General features: G+C 38.5%; 1 protein-coding gene across 3 annotated transcripts in view; it reads left to right on the top strand.

The window, feature by feature from the left end:
• The first annotated feature begins 3511 nt into the window (after positions 1 to 3511).
• The window catches only part of GPBP1 (GC-rich promoter binding protein 1), a 31719-nt gene continuing 14134 nt past the window's right edge, over positions 3512 to 21096 (top strand). Inside the window, exons 1-4 of one of the 3 annotated variants that reach the window (XM_070938869.1) lie at positions 3512 to 3609; positions 5386 to 5655; positions 6916 to 6978; positions 20735 to 20851. In XM_070938869.1, the coding sequence (XP_070794970.1) occupies positions 20789 to 20851 (63 nt within the window). In that variant the 5' untranslated portion in view covers positions 3512 to 3609; positions 5386 to 5655; positions 6916 to 6978; positions 20735 to 20788. Of the gene's footprint in view, positions 3610 to 3953; positions 4046 to 4745; positions 5656 to 6915; positions 6979 to 20734; positions 20852 to 21096 lie in introns of those variants that run through there. The other 2 variants (XM_070938867.1, XM_070938868.1) reach the window with 2 other exon arrangements.

Below are 21096 nucleotides of genomic sequence, written 5' to 3'. Positions count from 1 at the left end.
TCACACTCCATTCCCACCTGTTCCAATTTACAGAGTGGGTTTATGCATCATGCTATGTTTTATTGGATTAATCACAACTGGTTAGGTATTCATATAGCATCATTTTCATTTCATTTTTTCATTTCATTTTATTAGATTTCTATACCGCTCTACTCCCGAAGGACTCAGGGCGGTGCACAGCCAAACAATAAAAACACATACAATACAAAATTTAAAAATAGAATAAAATCAAATTAAATAACTTTGGCCCCGACAAATTTAAAACCCCAAACTTTTAAAACCAATTTAAAATTGAATATATAAATACTAAAAGATATTTAAAATTTTAAAAATCTTTTATAAAAGAGGGGGAAATTTAGGCCAGTCCGGCTTGGTGAAATAGTAAGGTCTTTAAGACGCGGCGGAAGGTGCGCATCATATTTAGTGTTAGCACTGAATATTTTAAATATTTTTAGATACCATTTCTTACACTGAAATGTTATTTATATACTTAAAGCTTTTTTTTTGGGAAAGCAGTAAATTGCATGGTAAACAATATGTTAAAAATATAAAAAACAATACAGGTAGTCCTTGACCTACAACTATTTAGTAACAATATTTGTAACTTTGAAGTTACAACAGCATTAAAAAAAATGACTTACAACTGATCCGCATATTTATAACCATTGCAGTATTCCCTCCCCCACCCCTGCCCGTCATATAATCAAAATTCAGGTGCTTGGCAACTGGCAGGTTATTTATGATAGTTACAACATTCTGTGCAGTGGTGAAATCCAAATTTTTTTTACTACTGGTTCTGTGGGCGTGGCTTGGTGGGAGTGGCAGGGGAAGGATATTGCAAACTCTCCATTCCCACCCCACTCCAGGGGAAGGATACTGCAAAATCCCCATTCCCACCCCACTCTGGGGCTAGCCAGAGGTGGTATTTGCTGGTTCTCTGAACTATTCAAAATTTATGCTACCGGTTCTCCAGAACCTGTCAGAACCTGCTGGATTTCATCCCTGCTCCTGCGGTCATGTGATCACCGTTTGTAGCTTTTCAGCCAGTTACCAACAAAGTCAATCAGGGGAGCTGCAGTGATTCACATTAACAGCTGTGGCAAAAAAGGTGATAAAATCAGGCACAACTCATTTAACTGCTTTGTTAGCAATGGGATGTCTGGTTCCAGTTATGGTTATAAATAAAGAACTACCTGTATTAAATAAAACATTCATTAAAAGGGGGTAGAGAAAACATTTGACCAACATCCATACCGGAAAGGCCTGATGTACAGGTGAGTTTTCAGCTGGTGTCTACAGCAAGTGATGGTAGGTGCTTCCTGAGTTTAAGGTGTGGTTGAAAGAATTCCAGAGTTCCACTATCACTACAAAGGTGGCTGCTGATGTGCAGCTGTTAGAGGGCATTCAGTGGGTTGGTGGTGTTGATGTTTTTTTTGGATACACAGTTGGACTTCCTGCTTGTGTTCTTACAGGTGGATCTATTATGGCAAAAGCAAGTGCATAACTATGATCTATAATGTTAAAACACAACATGATTTAGATACCACAGCTGCTGGATTAACAATATGCAAAGTCCAAACTAAATATTCCACATTTTTCCTCTATATGCTCACATACTTTAAGTGCTTTTGCTTTTGTTTTTAAAATGCAATGTTTAACAGCTAGTCCTTGCTTATCAACTGATTATTCAACAACAGTTCAAAATTACACCCATGCAGAAAGAGGTGATTTATGACCGGTCCTAGTAACAGAGTTGCCAGTCCCAATTGTGGTTAATAAACGAGGACCACCTCTAGTGGTTAAGAGTAAGACTAAGATGAAGACAATACAGGCTTAAGTCCATCTTAACTTTGCAAAGCAACTCTGGGTGGCTTATACATTTAAAGTTAGAGGAAGAAATGCTATCTTGAACTCCTGGAAATAGGGATGCAAATATAGACAGTAGCTCCCAGTATCAAGAGCATCTACTGCAGTAGTGGAATTTGTATTTTTAAAATGCTGATTTGTTTTATTTTATTTTTTATTTATTTTATTTGGTCAAGCATGTATTTTATGATAGATACAAGTGTAAACATAATTATAAATACATGAAAAGGATACGAATAGAAGAAAACATTAGGACAGTGATGGTAGGCACGCTGGTGCGCTTATGCACGCCCCTTACAGACCTCTTAGGAATGGGGTGAGGTCTACAGTAGACAGTCTAAGGTTAAAGTTTTGGGGATTTGGGGAAGAAACCAGGAAGAAGTCAGGTAGTGCATCATTTGATGGCTGCTTAGCTTAAGTTTTGGAGTTCCTTGATTTTTTGGTCTTTGTCATGTACACCTCTTACAATTACACAAAATACAAATCCACGATTTACTAGAATAATCCAATTTATTTGTTACATTTATTTGCTACCTATCTTGCCATGGGGCTACTCTAGTGGCTTACAACAATAAAAAGAAATGAAAAGTGTGTGAACAAGTACATAGAACAATAAGCAATGAAAGATAAAACAAGAATACATTAATACGGTAACAAAGGTGGATGTTTGTAGAGCAGAGAGCACGGTAAGGGAGAGGTGGAGTCTGCCATCAATCCCAGAACTGGATGGTAGACAATTGATGAATTAAAACGAAGAAATAAAAATAAATCGGCACAATTTGCTGAGAAACAAACTAGCCAGCCACATTTAAGCTCGGCCTATTATTTGAACCCCACAAAGAATGCTTATGCTCAACGAATCAATCTCATCTGCACAGGATGCTGCGGACCAGGAGCGCCCGTCCAGGAATTTAACGCTACAGTATTTTTTTCCCCCTCTGCGTTGATATGCTCCAGCTAGATGCGCTTCTTAAGCTGCAGGTAGGTATCATTTTGGGAAAGGATGGGTCGTTTATCTTTGAGATCGCAGCGTTCTCGAGGCATCGGCCGATGACAAGTTGCTTTTGGCTGCTGTTTTCAGATCACAGCTGATCGCTGGTTCTCCGGAGAACAATTACGGTTGCGGGATTTAATATTAAGCAGAGCTATTGCGAGAAGCAATCCAGGACAAACGTATCCCGCGCAGGCAGAAGATGAGCGCATGGTTAAGGTTGGCTTCGTTGGTGGCATGGACTGGGGGGGGGGGAGGGGAAGCGGGGATTCCCTCTTCCAGCTGGAGTAGGCAGGAAAAGGGGATTCCCCCTTTCAGAATGCTCGGAAGTTCGGGATTGTTCCGAGTGACGTCACAGGAGGGTTGGAAGAATGAGGCGTTAGAAGCGCAGGGAAGGTCCGCGAAATTTCGTTCCGGGCCTTTTGAAGCCAGCGGGCATCCCTGCTTATCCCTCTCTGGGGCGACGCCCCCCGCCTCCCGCTAGGCCGCTCTCGGACGGGAACCCTCCAAAACGGTCCGCCTTCGCCCCTTCCCGTCGTCTCTCCGGCTCGTGGCGGCGGCGGCGGCGGCTGTAGTTACTGAACTCTCGCGAGGTTTCAGCGCAGACCATCGCTTGCTGCGGCTCGGAGCGGCGCCATTTTGGGCTGGACTGACTGGTGCGAGGAGAGCTGTGCGCGCGGCGGGCGAGAAGAGGCGGCGGCAAAAGGAGCTTTCAAATTCGGGGGTCCCGCTTTTGTCTGGGAACTTTGCCGGTAGGTGGGAGCCACGCGGCCACCTCTCTCTCTCCTTGCTCGGCAGGCCGAGGGAAAAAGTAGCGTTGAAATGATGTTTGCGTCGGGGAGATGGGGGGGGGGCGGCGGCGGCGGCGCTGGCGCTGGCAAGCGGGTGAGGGGAAGGAAGAAGGCAGGCAGGTCCCCAGGGAAGGCGGGGGCGGAGAGCTGGGTCAAAGTCCACCGTGGAGGCCCGAGCTTTCCTCCTGGGAGCTGTTGCCGTCCCGAAGGCTTCCTCTCCGCCCGCCCAAAGCCGGAGCGTGTGGCCTTTTTTCGCCCCTGTCCTCTTCCTTCCGGGGCCCTCTGAAACCCGAGGCGCGGCTCTCTTTGGCCTTTACTTTAGCCTCCTTCAACGTCCGAAAAGGGCTCGGAAAAGAAAGGGGCTAGAAACCCCTCTTCGTGAAATTGAGGGAGCCAGGTGAGGAAACGAGGACTTATTTGTGCCCTACTTTACCGGAGTCCAAATTTGGGGGGGTAGGGGTGGAAAGGCGAAGGGAAGAAGAGGAGGCAAACTGCGCGCTTTCCTGGGAGGGTTCAAGCAAACGAAAGCGGCGGGCCCTGGACGGTTTTTTTCCCCCGACCTTTCTTCCTCCTGTCCGGCATTTTAACTTTCTTTGGCTTCGTGAAGTTGCAAGACGAGCCTTTTGGACTTTTCTCACGAAAAGTAATCTGGCGGAGGAAGGGTCTCGGGCAAGCGTGCATCCTCCCCTCTCCAATCCCGAGATCTTGCTACTTATTGTTCGCTCCGGTTCTGTACTTTATTGGGTAAAAGAACTTGGATACAAAAGCCAAACACCCCCCCCCCCCAAAAAAAAGATCCCTTCCGGTTCTCCCGTGGCCTTCCTCCTCCCGTGGCGGTGCTGCGTCTGTAGCCACGACTCTCACCGTGTGGGGGAGATCCTCCCACCAAACCTCCTTGGCTGCTGAATCCAGCACGCATTGGATCCGTCGTCGCCTGCCTAGTAGAGCTATCTTGTTCGCGGGGTGGGGGTGGGGGAAAGGGAAATTGTTTGGATGTATTTTAATAACGCATCACTTCTCGATGTTATTTAGAGAGGAAAACTGACTGACGACGTGTTTTGTCTCTCTCTCTTTTTTTTGTGCCTCTTCCATTTTAGGTAATTCTCTAGTTTTGAACGTCGGGGTTATTTTTCATTGCTTCCGATTAAATGAGGAAAAGCTTTTTCAATTGAAAAGGACAATATTTTTTCCACCATGGAATCGATCTGTTCCGTCACTTTCTACTTCGTGTTTTTCTGAAAACTTCAGAACTTAAAGCTTACAAACTTTTGAAATTTTGTTCCCCTTTTCATTGAAGACGCCTTGGACTAATTTTTGTCCCTATGGAATGGATAATTATATAAACTTCTTAGGCTCTGCATATTTGTTTGAAAACTCTTATTTTTCAGTTCAGAGAATTCAGGAAAAATTGAGATTGACTTATTTTGCCAATTATATTTAGAAATTATATTAGCTGTGGCTTCTAATTCTTCTGTTTTGGTTATAGTTGATGGCAACTCCTATTTAAATTTTTAGGAGGATTAATACTGCTGCTTTCAGTGAACCCTGTTTCCTACATGAAGGCAATGGACTTTATTTTTCATTTGCATTTGCTTTTTATATAAAGGAGCATTATGGAAATATTGAGATAGCTGCTGTGTGCTCATGCCTGAATTAACTCTTAGAAATGCACCTCATTTTGGATGTGGAATTTGTTCTGTTCTTTATGTCTTAAAAAGGGTATTTATTTTTTTATAGAGCTGATGCTCATTATCGTGCAAAATACATGGAATAGGAAAGTGAAGAAAACTTTCTTTCAGAAAACAAGCTACTAAAATCAGACTTGTTTGCTTCAAGAAATAACTTGGCAGAGTCCTTATATGTGAACAATGGGTAGCTGATTTTGGAGAGTCAGCTGTTTGCTACAGATGTAGTATCATTAGGGAGCTCAGGATATTTCAAGGGAAGCAAAACTGGAAAACAAATTTTGGGAAGTCGATGCCAATCTCTGCAGTACTCTTGGATTTTGTAAGTATTCATCCAAATACTATTTCTGTAGAATTTGCTTGTGCTATTACAGCAACTTTTCTTTCTTAGAGGAATAACAATATTTGATATTAAATTGAATATTTAAATATGCAGCTTGATTAATGCATGAATGTTTGAAATCACACTGAATTCAGGCTGAATTTCTTATATTTTAAATTTAAATAATGTTCTGAAATAAGGTGTTCATATTCACATGTTCTGATCCTGATCCTTGTCAACTTTTTTCAAATAGGAAACAGTTTATTCTTTTTGTTCCCTGTTTCCAACTTTTCCTTACACATGCATTTATATTGTGGCATATTAAAGCATATTATAGTGTCCTATAATGTCTAACCTGAGAAACAGGTTTAATAAAGCAAGTTATTGACATTGAAACCGGATGTTTGAAAGAGTGCAGCTTTTTAAAAAACTCAATTAAGTGTGGCTGTTAAGGAAGTTATATTCCTAAACTTTGTGTGTGCCAAGACTGTCACTGAGATGTAATAGTAATATTAGCATAGAAACTATTTTTATTAATCTGAAAAATTGAAGCAATTGTTCGGAAGTTTTCTGTTGCTATAACAGCTTTTGCCATTGCACTTGATCCACTAGCCTTTTCTACACTAATCTAGATGTATGTCTGAATTGTAGAAAAGTTTGTAGAGATCTGGAATCTTGAGAAGATGTTCGTGACTATATATAAACGTGACTGAAATATGTGTTCAGGACATAGTTGCTTAACAACTGTAAACGCAGAGAAAAGAACCATCTTCTTGTTTATAGATTAGCTACTATTTGTTGCAATGCATTACAGTATTTTCTAGCATGTTGTGTGAGTGGTAAGACTTTACTCAACAAAGATTTGATATTAAAGCCTATTTTTGCTACCTATTTTAGACAGCATTGCTGATGCGGAAACTTGGTTGCCTCCATAATGTTAGTATTTCATAGTCTCTTCCCTATCTGGATTATATTAGTGATGGTTTCCAGAATCTGGCAATAAGGTTAATAATTGGTGTTGCAAAGGACCAAAGACAAGGTGTGGAATCTTGTACAAAATAGAATTAGAATTAGTTTTAATTAGAAATATAATTTTTTCTTAGATTTTAACTGGGCTTTCAAAACATCAGTAGATTAATTTGACGTCGCTGAGAACTGATTAATAGTGATGGATAAATTTGTATTTGGTTTATATTTCTATTTAACAAAAACTCAATTAGGACAGATTATTTAATGCTTCAATATTTTTAAATCTTGCAGGTTTATTTTCAACAGAATCCAGTGCTACCTCATATAAAATGGACAAAGCAATCTAATTCAGAAGTAAGTACCATTTATTGCAGTTTGTATGGTTTTTCCTGTTTCTCAGTTTAAATTACATATACTTAATAAATAAAACATACTTTGGGCTACTTAAACAGTAGTTTTAAATAATTTCTTATAGTTGCCAATTTAATTACTTTAAAGTCTTTAATCATATTAAATGTCTCTAGCAAATAACTTTGTTTAGTGAGTACATAACATTTTTACATTAAAAGATAAATGGAATTTAAATTGGAATTTCCTTTTTACAATTTTCTATTTTTATGTATCTGTGTTGCTCAAAGCATACTTTCCCCTATATTTCTACTTCCTGACAAATAGACAATCTAATTGTGAATTGGGGTATTATGTAGGCTTTATTAAAAGGTTAGAAGGAAGGACATGTATTCATAATACACTGCTCAAAAAAATAAAGGGAACACAAGCAGAAGATATCCGAGATCTGAATGAATGAAATAGCCTTATTAAATACTTTGTTCGTTACATACAGTAGTTTTGTGTTCCCTTTAGTTGTTTGAGCAGTGTATAAACTATGTAAAGAACAAAGTATTTAATAAGGCTATTTCATTCATTCAGATCTCGGATGTCTTCTGCTTGTGTTCCCTTTATTTTTTTGAGCAGTATAATTAAAATGACTATGCACTCAATGCTTTGGATTTGATTCCAAGGAAGCATTTCAGAGTATTCATGTAATGCTCTGAAACATTTAAAGCAGCTGTGTCTTTTCCCAGAGTCATGAAATAGCTTTGATGGGTAGCTGTGCAATCTAGAAAAAAGAGTAGTTGCTGGGTTGTTGGAGAAAGGTATATTCATGCTTCTGAAGCCTGTTTTTGAGATTGAATTTAAAGAACCAAGTGACCTTATTTTTAATTAGAAGAAAATGACATGCATTTAGTTTTATGTGCAACTTAATAAATTAACCAAGTATATTTGGGGCCATGATTCAAAGATATATGTATGTCATTTTACTCTCGATGCACATTTGAAAATGCATCTCAAAATTTGAAACTGCATATTACATTTAAAAAAAAAATCAGAAATTCTTAGTGGGGCATTCAGAGGAAAAATATTTGTGATAGCATTATGACAAATTGTGGTCGTATTTCCAAGTTCTGTTTTTCATTGTTCTAGAACCGCCACATTTGTATGTAAAATTTGTGGCATGCTATTATTAATTGCAGACAGTCTTTGCTTAACAATGTTAATTGGGACCAGAAACTGGCATTAAGCAATGCAGTCATAAATTGAAAATTCACATGATTGTGACTTGCAACTTCCTGCTAGCTTCCCCATTGACTTTGCTTGTGGGAAGCCAGCCGGGAAGGTTGCAAATCGTATTCACATGATTACATGCAACAACAATACAAGAAATGATTGTAACTATCATTGGTTCAGCGCTATTATAGGTTTGAATGGTTGCTGAGTGAGTGAGTGATAAATGAGGACCACCTGTATCTGTCTCACAATTTCAGCAAATGTAAACAAAAATGTATACAAATGTATATAAAATCTTATCAGGGTCTTTTTAGTTCAGTTCTGTTAGGATTCATGTTTATAAAGTTTTGTGGTAGCTGAAGCAAGAAGTTGAGGGTAAGACAGAACAGCAGAACATACGAGAACACTAGTTTTTCAGATATATATATGCAAATTCTTTCTAGCCAGGTTTTACCTACGTAAGCTAAGATGTTCTTCAGCCCTAGTTCTGTGAAATCTCATTCACAAGTTTCTGGGATGAAATGAGATTTCACAGAACTAGGGCTGAAGAACATCTTAGCTTATGTAGGTAAAACCTAGCTAGAAAGAATTTGCACATAAAAGCCTACGAAAAAGGAAAAAAGATATATATATATATATATATATATATATATATATATATATATATATATATGCATGCATGCATGCATGCATGCTGTTGCAATTAAGAGTAGAGAAATGACAGAAATGAGTTGCAGTTCTTGTCAGTTGCAAACACAGTAACTTTTAATTCCATTAAAAAGATTATGTACACATTTTCCAGACCAAATCCTTTCTTGTTCATGAATTCATTGTATAACCTTATGCAAACTATCCATTCTGCCATCCCATCTGCAGTACTAGGGATAAGTCTCATTATTTTTTCTAAAATGGCTGTGAGGATTATTAAGATAAATACTTTAAAAAGGCAGAAAAACTTCAAAAATCCAATATTTAACATTTTTATGACATTTGTATTCTATATTTTCTCCAGAATTCTCCAGAGTAACAGCTCTGTTGAGTAGGAAACATGTTTTATTTGAAGTTTTATATACTAAGCTTAATTGCTTAGTAAGGATTTCAACTTGAGCTGCTTGTCCCAAAGTGGATTGTTACTACTTTGTTGTTGGGTGTTTAGGTGACTTATGTCTCTATTGAAGTTTGTCTGTAGGCAATATAGCCACTTTTAAAGGAGGCTTGGTATGTGTAGGAGTGGGGATTGGATTGAGAAGGACTAATTAGACATCAAGAAAAGAAGATTCTTTTATTTTTTTTAACAGCAGTAAGAATAAACTGATTTCAACAGATGGAGTTTTTTGTACTTTTGAGTGACAATCTGCATTTATGAAACTATTCAAAAGCATGGGCATCTAAATTAATGAAGAGGAAAAATGGTCCCCTGATGTCCCAAGGCTCTGTGAAGCACATTTTTTGTAATTTACATTATCACAATTGCCAAAAATGGTTTTTTAAAATTATGAAGTGAAAAACATGAAAATATAGTCCCTAGATAGTCTTCATGTAGTTAGTTATAAGATTAACAAATCCTCCAGTTTAGGAAATGGATGGAGGAAATCTGCATTCAACCCTTTATTTTTTCAAGTTCTGTTAAGTGCAAGTCTTGGCTACCACAAAAAAATGTGTGCTTTTACTTAGGTGATAAAACACATGTTTTCAGTGTGTTATTTATTTATTTATTAAATTTATTTGCCACCTTGGGGGTTATTCTGTATATATGCAAACACAGCTGTAAACAGATAATATCAATAATAAAACCTTACCTAATCCTAAATGAGTTTAACATGAAATAAATATTACTTTGGTGCTGTTAATTGTGCAAAAAACAAAATATATTGACAATTAGGTTGCTCTGGACAACATCTGGGCAGTAATTGCACGATCCAATCTGGGTCGATCACTGGGACCAGAGGTTTAGTCTTCCAAACTTTTGGACTTATGTGGAGTCTATTGTCAGGGGAACTTCTACGTGCTTTGGGTTTGCATCATATTTATGTGTGGCTGTCCTATTGTGTTGATGTCTGGCTGTTTTTATTTATTATTATTTATTAATTCAATTTGTATGCCGTCCCTCTCCGAAGACTCAGGGCGGCATACAAATTCGTGCTTCCAAGTCATCAGGCTCCTAAATACCTGATAAGATGATAGGAAATCACTCCTGTTGTCTGGCAATTGGCCTGCTTCTCAGGTTTCAATCATTTCCCTGGCTGTTTTTTTATCTACATGACCAACAACTTTAGAAGCTGTGAAATTGAATACATGTCCTTATTCATTGCAATGAGAGGCTGAGTTTGGGTCTTCTCGTCTGACTGCTCCCTTGTATTCTTGCAATCTGGTGGTTAACTTCCTCCCTGTCTCCCTACATAGTGACGGGCAATCCATGCAAGGGATCAGGTAGATTACATTAGCAGTAACTTCCACCTCCAAGTGATCTTTGCAGTGCATGATTTGCCTCGTATGGTACCTCTGGACAGTGTGCAATGCCCATTTGCAGATGTCGGAAACTGTATTGCACTGCTTCCTAAATGTTTTTGATGTATGGCAGGACGTGTCATATAGTTGGTCTTATACCTTCTTCATTTCTCTTCCTTGCATGTTGCACAGGCATCTTGTAATAAATGCTTGTGGGTACCCATTTGGCCTGAATTATCTATGTAGATAGATACCTTCTCTCCAGTTATGTAGCTTGCTGGTTCTCACAGTGCCATATAATGTTCTGATGCAACTCTTTTTGTGTGACAATGGATGATTACTGTTAAAACTAAGAATGCATGGAGTGTTGGTAGCCTTGCGATAAACTGTGATTTCAATAATTTTGTAATTGGGTTTTGTTTCATTTCCCATTAAAAAGAAACAATGTATATAAAAATGTCATTTTAGGTTACATGTAAAGAACCTGATAGATTTGAATAGAATGACAGATCTTCAGTTTCAGCTTCATAGAGTCTTTAATTAAAATATTAAAATAGACACACAAAGAAGTCTATTGGGGTAAACTATGATATACATGAATGATATGAGGTTTTATAACTAATTTAAAGGGTATCGTTGAATTATTGGCATTCCTCACTGCCCTTTTTTCTCTGTTCTGCCCAATCTATTGCATTTAGGTTGTAAATGGTACCACACTATATTGTCGGTTCCCTAAGTTAGCAACTTATGATGTTTGAGACACGTATATATGTACTATATTTGTTTAAATGTGCTTCTAATGCTCAGCTTACTTTCTGGAGAATGTGTATTAAATAATACCTAGTAATGTATTATTTAACTGTGACGGCTACGCGGTTAAAGATGCTGAGCTTGTTAGCTGGAGAGCTGACAGCCTGTGTTCAAGACCCAAACTCTGCGCAACAGCATGAGCTCTGTTACTTGCCCCAGCTCCAGCCTACCTAACAGTTCCAAAACCTGCAAATGCAAGTACGTTAATAGGTACAACTTTGGTGGGAAGATAACCCATGCTAGCCACATGACCATGGAAATGGTCTTCAGATAACGCTGGCTCCCTCAGCCAAGAAATGGAGATGAGCACCATGCTCTGGAGTCAGTCACGACTGACCTTAGAAACCTTTACCTTAGCAATGTCCACATACTATTGTTCGAAGCACCAAAATGTTTGGATTATTTTTCTGGACTGTGCTGATTTGGCTATCTTTTGGAGGGTTGTTCAAATAATTAAATAATAAACATTCTAGGACAGGAAGCAGTGTACAGATAGTTCTTGGTTAACAATTCATTCAGTAACCATTTAAAGTTACAGTGGTGCTGAACAAACGGTAGCTATGCCTGGTCAGTGAAGTTATGATTGTTGCAACACTCCCACAGTCATACAATCAACATTTGGGTGCTCCCACTAGCATTTATGCAGAGGCACTTCAGCTCCTCTTACCCACCTATCTCTTCCCCTTGTGCTGCACAGCTGGCCTTGCTGCTCCCAGCTGACCTTTGTCACTTTCTTCCTCCCGTCTGAAAGTGTGCCCAGCCTGGCCCTTCCTGAGGCAAACTATTATGACATGACTGCAAGAATCTACTTACTTGCAAACATTAAGAAAATAATGTGTTGACTTAGGATTCAGAATGGATTTATCAAGAATAATTCATATATATGTGTGTGTGTGTGTGTACAGTTAATATCTCGGGTTTCTTCCCGTGTAATTGTAAACATATCCTTAAAAGGGTAGTAGCGACGTTTTGACGAAATCACATTTGTCATCTTCTGGCTGAAGTTCTCGGTTTGGTGCTTATGGGCAAACTGTGATCGTAACTGACGTATTTATTTATTTATTTATTTATTTATTTATTTATTTATTTATTTATTTATTTATTTATTTTATTTTATTATATTTTTATACTGCCCTTCTCCTGCGGGACTCAGGGCGGTGTACAGCCAGGATAAAACATAACATATAAAATTTAAAAACATTTTAAAAAACAATTAAATAATTTTAGCCCGAATTTAAAACAACCCAATTAAAACCGAAATTCGATTAAAAAACTAAGAGGATGGGATCAAGCCAGCTCAGCTAGATGGAACAGGGCCCGACGAAAAGTCCGGAGGTCTGATATTGTGTGTATCTCAGGGGGCAGGTCATTCCAGAGGGCAGGCCTTGCCACAGAGAAGGCTCTCCCCCGGGGGTCGCCAGCCGGCACTGCCTGGCCGACGGCACCCTGAGGAGGCCCTCTCTGTGTGAGCGAACTGGTAGGTGGGAGGCAGAAGGCGGTCTCGCAAATACCCTGGCCCTAAGCCATGGAGCACTTTAAAGGTGGTCACCAACACCTTGAAACGCACCCGGAAGACCACAGGAAGCCAGTGCAGCTCGCGCAGGAGAGGTGTTATATGTGAGCGCCCCGTCGCTCCCATAATCCCCCGCGCGGCCGCGTTCTGGACCAACTGCAGCCTCCGGGTGCACCCCAAGGGGAGCCCCATGTAGAGAACATTGCAGTAGTCCAGGCGGGAAGTGACGAGTGCTTGAGTGACCGTGTGTAGGGAGTCCCGATCCAGAAAGGGACGTAACTGGCGCATCAGGCGAACCTGATAAAAAGCCCCCCTGGCCACGGCCGTCATATGCTCTTCTAAAGACAGCCGTGCGTCCAGGAGGACGCCTAAGTTGCGAGCCCTCTCCGTGGGGGCCAGTGATTCGCCCCCAATAGCCAGCGATGGCACCAGCTTGGTTGTGGTAACCAAGCATCAGCGCTTCCATCCAATCAACATACAGCTACGTCATCAGCCAATCAGAATACAACAACACTGTCGACCAATCAGAATACACCTTTGCCTCTTTTCATAGAAAAACGTCAGTTACGATCACACAGTTTGCCCATAAGCACCAAACCGAGAACTTCAGCCAGAAGATGACGAATGTGATTTCGTCGAAATGTCGCTACTACCCTTTTAAGGATATGTTTACAATTACACGGGAAGAAACCTGAGATATTAACTGTACACACATATATACCCGTGAAAACTTACATAAACAAATATATATATGTATGTATGTATGTATGTATGTATGTATGTATGTATGTATATATGAGAAAGAGAGAGAGAGGGGGTGAGGGAGGGGGAGGGGGGAAGGATTGTACAAGGCATTGTACTTTTCTTCAATTTTATATCACAAGAATACTGTGATGTACAGTGGATAAGACATAATAACTTTCTTAAAGTGGTACAAAATGAGTTTTTGTGCTGAATTTGAACTTTAATGGGTCTTATTGGTCTTCTTTAGAAAGGTAGTTTGGTCTAGTGGTTAAGACAGCAGGCTAGAAAATAGGAGACGGTGAATTCTAGTCCTGCCTTAGTCATGAAAGCCAGGTGGGTGACTTTGGCTCAGTCACTCTCAGCTCAATCCACCTCACAGGTTTGTTGCGGGGAAAATAGGAGGAGAAAGCTGTGTTGGATATGTTTGCTGCCTTGAGTCATTTGTGAAAATGACAGGATGCAATAAATGAATAAATAAATAAATAAATAACCACCATAATTGCTGCATCAAATTGATAGTTTTTTTAATCCCAAAGGCTGGCAAACTGTATGAGAGGAGCAGCCACTCCTGCTGAGTGCTTTGCAGAAGTGGCTGTGAAACTAGTCTGTCCAATTATTATGCAAATATGCCATCTGTATCTGGGGGAGAGATGCCTTGGCTAGGAAGATTCTGACTCACTTGGGCAGGAAAGAGTGGGTAGTAACATCCTAGTAATAAATCAGAGAGGAAAATACATTGGAGGTGGGCCACTCTCAGGGAAGACAAGTTTTGGTGTCTTAAATTGATTTGTGTTCCAGCCTCCTGGATTCGAATACCCAATATCTGGTCATGAGACCACCTGTGGCCCAGCTTATGTCTTGCTATTTAATGCCTGGTTGGTTTGTATTAAAGTTTACCTCATGTAAGAGTTAATAATGGAACAGAGAGCTGCCCTGGTGTGTATAACTAAAGCGTGGCTGGATATGGAAAAGAGGTTCCCCCTTTGGACATAGCCCAGCCAGGTTTCAGGTGTGGCAGTATATTGGGGACTTTGATAAATAGTTTATCAAACAGTTGCTGTTTGGTATGTGAGGACAACTATAATCTTAGACCAGATTGCATCTTTGCAACCCCTTCCTGTATACACGTAGATTTCGATGTATGACCAAAATTGAGCACAAAATTTTTGTTGCTAAGCAAGGCCGTTAAGTGAGTTTTGCCCTTTTTTATGAATTTTTTTGCCACAGTTGCTAAATGAATTACACAGTTGTTAAGTAAATCCAGCTTCCTCCCATTGATTTTGCTTGTTGGAAGCCAGCTGGGAAAGTTACAAATGGTAATCACATGACCAAGAAACAGTGCAACTGTTATAAATACATGCCAGTTGCCCGGTGCCTGAATTTTGATCATGTGACCAGGGGGATGCTGCAACAGATTTAAGTGTGGAAAAATAAATTACTTTCTTCAATGCTGTTGTAACTTTAAATGCTTACTAAACAAATGGGGTAAGTTGGGGACTACCATTACTGACCCTGGAGCACCTCCTGATTTTTAAGAGGAGTCCGGAGATGGAGTGAGAGAAGAGGTGCCTTGAGTGCACCTGGTGGAAAACAAAGAGCAATTCCGACTGAATACAGGTAAAAGTGTTAATTAGGGATTACCTTGTGGTGTTAATAGTAGCAAAATGTTATTTTTCTGATCACTGCCAGCCAGTGGCATGCTTAGGTTGACCTAGATCTTCTTGGGCAGCGATCCCCAACCTCCAGTCCAAGGTCCAAGGCCCATTTGGAACCAGGCTGTGGAAGTGGTGGGCAAGCACAAGCGCGATGCTGCATTTGTAAAAGCGGTGTGTGTGCACCAAACTATCCCTTCTCCTCTCTCGCCCTTTGCTGCTGCCACTGCCTCTGCAAGTCTGCCGAGCTGGAAAGGTTGTGGAACACTGCTCTTGGGGAAGAAGAGTCCAGAAGACATTTGCAGGTCTATTGTGAGCAGTATTCTAACATCTAGCAAATAGGGTTGCTTGGATCTGCTCTGAATGGATTGGGTGTACAGATCCTACAGAATTGATTAAAGTACTGTCTGTCTGGAGAGATTTTGAGTGTGTCTGAAGTCTGTCTGAAGAAGTAGTCAGAGTCCTCAGAATTGTTTACTCTCAATGTTTGTTTCATCCATGTTCCTCTTAACTCATCAAGGCCATAATGAAAAGTGGAAATAAGTATAGTTGGACTGAGATAATGGTTAATTAATCCATATAAGAAGGGGCAGTCTTCTCAAAAAACCATTGCTTAACCAGGCAGTAACTCGACAATTTACATCCAGTTTCCAACCTTTGCTTTTTACAGAAGACTATAAAGATGTGGTCAGGCTGCAACTACCAAGGGGTCTGAACGATACAGATTGTGTGGACCCTTTTCATTCATGATTCAGGCATAGTCATAATATGGAGACAGCATTGATTTCTAAAGGCCTTGGGATGGCTGTATAGCTCAGTACTGGCCTTCTTGGTTTCTTGGTGGCATTTAATATGATGGTATCTGGCTTAAGTATGCTCATTTTCTTTTCATATTTTCTAGCAACATTATAAAACTCACCAACTCCATATTATAATGTAACAAAATTTTAATATTGAATTCTCAGTTCAATCTCCAATATTTTTATTACATTGTATTAAATTTTACTAAACCATATAGTCTTCAGAGTATAGAGAGTTAACTTTAGGCTTCTTACCAGAAAGGCGGATCAATTCCTTTCTTGGAAGACCATTTTACCAAATTGTGGGAATATGTTTTGATGTCCAGAATAACTGTACCTAAAAAGTTAATCTAATGCGTAATTTAGTTCTTATTAAAAACCATTTTCTGGACTTAATATAGACTTTCATTTTTTCTATATATGAGGTTTGAATTTTAACTACATAGGATATTTTAATTTGAATAGATTCCTAGTATTGAATTAATTTACTATAGCTTATAATTTTACTTTTAAAAGCATTTTTTCATCGGAAGAGGTTGTAGAAAAAATGCTTTTAAAAGTAAAAAAAAAAAAAAGCCTCTGATGATCGTGCGGCTCAGCTGGGCATGGGTGTGTGTGTGCAGGGATTTTTGCTACCAGCTCTCCGAACCACAACCCGCCATCACTACTGGATCGGGCGATATGGTCTGAACCGGGAGATTTCACCCCTGCTGTAACATCCTGGTCAAGTCTCAGGTGAGGTAATGGTGTACTGTCGGGGGCTTTAATTTGGAGGCCCCCCTGAGGAAGGCTTGTACCCTTGGGTGGTGAGCGAGGGAGCCTGAGTCCCCAAACCTCAAAACTGAGGCCAGGACTGCGACCTGACGTTGTAATGTGTTCGGGGATAGCCCCTTTTCCAGGCCCTCCTGGAAAAATTTCAGTACATCCGCTACTGGGAAAAAAATTAAATTCCAGGGAATTCCTGAAGAGCAAATGTAAGCTCAGTGCAAAGGCTCAATGGAGCTGAGAAAATAGGGTCCATAAGCTGAGACTGAGTTGAAAAACTGAGGAATGTTATCAGGGAGGCGTGTCCTCAGAAATTCAACTCAGTCCATAGAGCTACGAGCCTAGAACAACCCATCCTGGACTCTTCTGTTGATACTATGGAGAATATAGTATTTATATTCCAGTGGTAGTTAGAATGTATCCACATTCAATTCTAGCTTCTATATCTTTAGAAAAATAATTGTTTATTTTGCTCTTCATAACCATATAGATCAATTTTTTATAATTAGAGGGCCAGGGTTGGTCTTTGATTAATGCACTGGTAGCTATATTGCAATAAATTAATACAGTCATTGCAAATACAACATTTGATTTAATTAAATTTTAAATTAACTGCTGTTAATAGTCACTTATATGTGATAAAGTGTTTTTACCTCTGAGTCAAAATACATCTTGGTAGCATCTTTTGAAGGAACTCTTAAGAGAAGTGTGTGAGAAATTTGTACCAATATGTATGTTAAGATTGATAATAAATATGGGGAGAAACTAGAGTTGGCTTTATGGTGCATGGTTGAAAGAGTTTGGTGTGTTTAACCTGGTTAAGATAAATTTAATGGACTGTACAAGGTAATGCTTTTAAAAAGTCTTGGGCATAATATGGAAAATAACAAAAAAGCAAAAGCAAAATAATCAGTTATATAATTTTCTATATTCCCATATTTAACCTCAGAAACTTTTTGCTAGTCACAGGAAACCATATCAGAAAATATTGGAAGAAACTTATCTAAATTATCTTTAAAAAATGGGAAATAATAATGAAAATAATGTATGTTTTGCCAAAGACACAATATTATAAAAATTAAATTACTATTTGGCTCTGTTTTAAAACAAGTTGCCTCTGTAAGAAATATATGAGTTAGTAATGTTGGGAGTGTTGATTTAAATTCATCCACTGAAGCTAACGTATCTGATAGACTAGATAATACTACCTTTCTCCACTATGTGAGAATTTTTTAAAAAAACTTTCTCCAAGTCTTTTTAGAAGATGTTTTCTAGATATCCCACCAGCTAACAGAATAATAACAAGAAGGAGATCTCTTTTGTAAAACATTTTCATGGCACCAACATTATTACCTTTTTGGTTCCAAGTGAAGCTGTTTTGCTTGGCAGAATCCCCCCTCCTCCTTGCAAGTAAAGAAAAATAACTTATCTAATGCAAACATTTTTTATTAATTTATAATATAAAATATAAAAATACAAAAACAAATAATATGAAGAATAGGGGAAGGAAAAGTGTAGAAAAAGGGAAAAAGAAAGAAAAGGAGTGGACTTCCAAATGGCTAAATTGACTGCTTTGATAAACGAAAAAAACACAATTACTTTTGTTTGTACTTGGAAACTGCTTCTGGACTTTGTGCTTGAGGTGGAAAAAATGAAACTTTGATTTTGGGTTTTACTGATTAGATAGATTTATTGTTATAGAAATAGCTAGTTTATTCTATTATGTGAAAGTAAAAAGTTGAGGTTCAATGTTACTATCTTATTCTACTGCACCAAATGGAGTTGGAAGCCAACACATTATCTAAAACCTAAGCTAATTTATATGAAGACCCTGGATTCAGAAGTAATAGTTTACAGGGAGCCATTTTAAAAAATAAAATAAATGGATGTAAAACTTTTTGCCATATATGACTTCTTTAATAAATATGATTGTATTGCTGCTATGATGGGGGTGGGGATTATGGTTTTTATATTGTGAGTTTTTGATGTAAGCTACCCAAAGTGACCTGTGTGTGAGCTGGGCAGTCATATAAATTTGTTTAATATATAAAAATCAAATAAAATTTTCTTTTTCAATATGTGGAATCCAAATCAATCTGATGTAAGAAATCTGCGTATGCTAGTGGTAATGAACATTGAGCATTCCTGCAGTTTCTGTTCATTGTTCTTGGTAAACATTTGCTTCATTTTTTTCTTTTTTCAGAGCTTTTTAAAGCTTTGTGAGAAATCTCTTTTTTGCTAAGAGTTGCCCCTTCATGGATGGAGTCATGCCCCCTAGGGCTAACCAAACTATTCTGTGCATGGAGAAAAGAACATCTTTTTGTTCACACATAGAAAAGCAGAAGTGATCTGGCATTGAAGAGAATTCCTCTCTTTCACCATGCTCAGATCACTGAATCTTGAGGGGGAGTTTGCTTGGCAGAATCCCCCCTCCTCGTAAGGAAAAAAAAATCACTTAATTCCAAATCATTGCACCTTTAGATATTACAAAGGTTGCAAGAGAAGATGAAAACTGATTTGGTATTGGCCGCAAATTTTTATTTATTTCATGGTTATTTCTGAACATTGCTAAATTATTAACAAAGCTGGTTGTCAAAACATTGGCTCTTATGTTTTTGTGTGGAATTATGAATAGGATTGATGTATTTTGACAGCTTTGGAGATCATTCCATTAGTTTCCCCTAACCTAATGTTAGAAATTCAGCACATTGTTGGAAAGAAAGCTATTCTGTGTTCCCTAGCTTGGGAGCAACATATACCTAGTTGGGAGTTGGCATGTCAACCAATTAGGAAGTGCTAAGAAATTTGCTTAGGTCCCAATCAGAAAGGGAAAGAAGGAATAGGGCAAGCACACAGAAAAAACCAAACATGGCTCCAACTTTCTTCTAGTTCAGAAGTTGCAATTTGTTTTGCCTTTCTGTTTATGTTCAGCCAGCATAGAGCTGAAAGAAATAACATGCTTTTGCCAATTGTTAGAGCAAGGAGAAAATGTGTTCCCATTTTGCAGCTTGGTTGGCTTGTAAACAAAACTGTCAAGCTGGGGTTATGAAACAAATTATATACATTATCTTTAGTAGAATTTTATCTGTCTATCCAATATCCTGCTTTGCAATTTCTCTGTTCATTTTTTTAAAATTACTTAACAATATTTTATAAAAGCTGCAATATTCCAGCTTTGTTGGAAAATATTCTTGAGGAGGGGGAATCTCTTTCACGGTTGCCATAGGTGTGTGTCAAATGAAGAACCAGTGCTGAAACAATAAAACAATAAAAATAGATCTGTATTGCATCACTGCTTGATCTTTCATGTCACTTTTTTATGTCAGTGTTATTCTTGTGTATATTTCAATAAGCAGAAGAGGGCATTGTAATATAAATAATACTGGCAGTTTTCTATAGCAGAAAGAAGGGAAGGAATGAAGGAGGGAGGGAGGGAAGAAAAAAGAAGAAAAGAAGAAAAGTAGTTTGCTAAAAAGAGTGCTGTAGAAAAAAATATTGTGAATCTGATTGGATCTATTTTGTATTTGTTGTGTATGCCTATGAAACTATTCTTACAGAAAACCTGGATAAAATTCTGGGCAGAATAAGAGATACCGGTAAATGTTTTTTAGAAAAGCATTTGACTGAAGGCTTTTTTCTTCGACAAATATTTCTCTTCTTAAGTTTGCTAGACTAGTTTTCTTAAATTAGATCTGCATATTATGTATTTGTGTTATTTAGTTGTATTTCTAGTTTTTTTTTTAAGTTAAATTAATTGTCCCAGGATTAAAGTATGTCATACTTAAAAACGTATGACATTTGTTTGACAGGTATTGTCATGAGGTGTTGAAGCCTTATTTCACTGATTGGAAGACTGGACCTAAATGGCGCAGCATGACTTTGCTCCAGCCTGGCTTAATTTTCCTACTCCACCACCATCATCAAAGGTTATTTGTGCTATTTATTAAATTACTAATGTAGGAATTTTTTTCTTTCCCTTTCTTTTGTTTACCTTGTAATGGTAGGTGCTACAGCCATCCAGAATAGGTTTTCAAGGAAGTACTAAGGGGCTGGGTAAAGAAGGAATTTTTAACCCAGATGTTTTGTGCAATGTGGGAATTTTGCCCATTGTAATTTTTTTAAAAAGTTCCCTAAGGTAAACAGCATAAAAACTGCAATTAAAATGTTTTGG

Source organism: Pituophis catenifer, unplaced genomic scaffold, assembly GCF_029215685.1.
Source record: "Pituophis catenifer annectens isolate HBS135680 unplaced genomic scaffold, rPitCat1.0.hap2 SCAF_2, whole genome shotgun sequence".
NCBI classification, from domain to species: Eukaryota; Metazoa; Chordata; class Lepidosauria; order Squamata; family Colubridae; genus Pituophis; species Pituophis catenifer.
The sequence above is the reverse complement of the archived record's forward strand: the minus strand, read 5'-3'. Positions and strand labels throughout refer to the sequence as shown.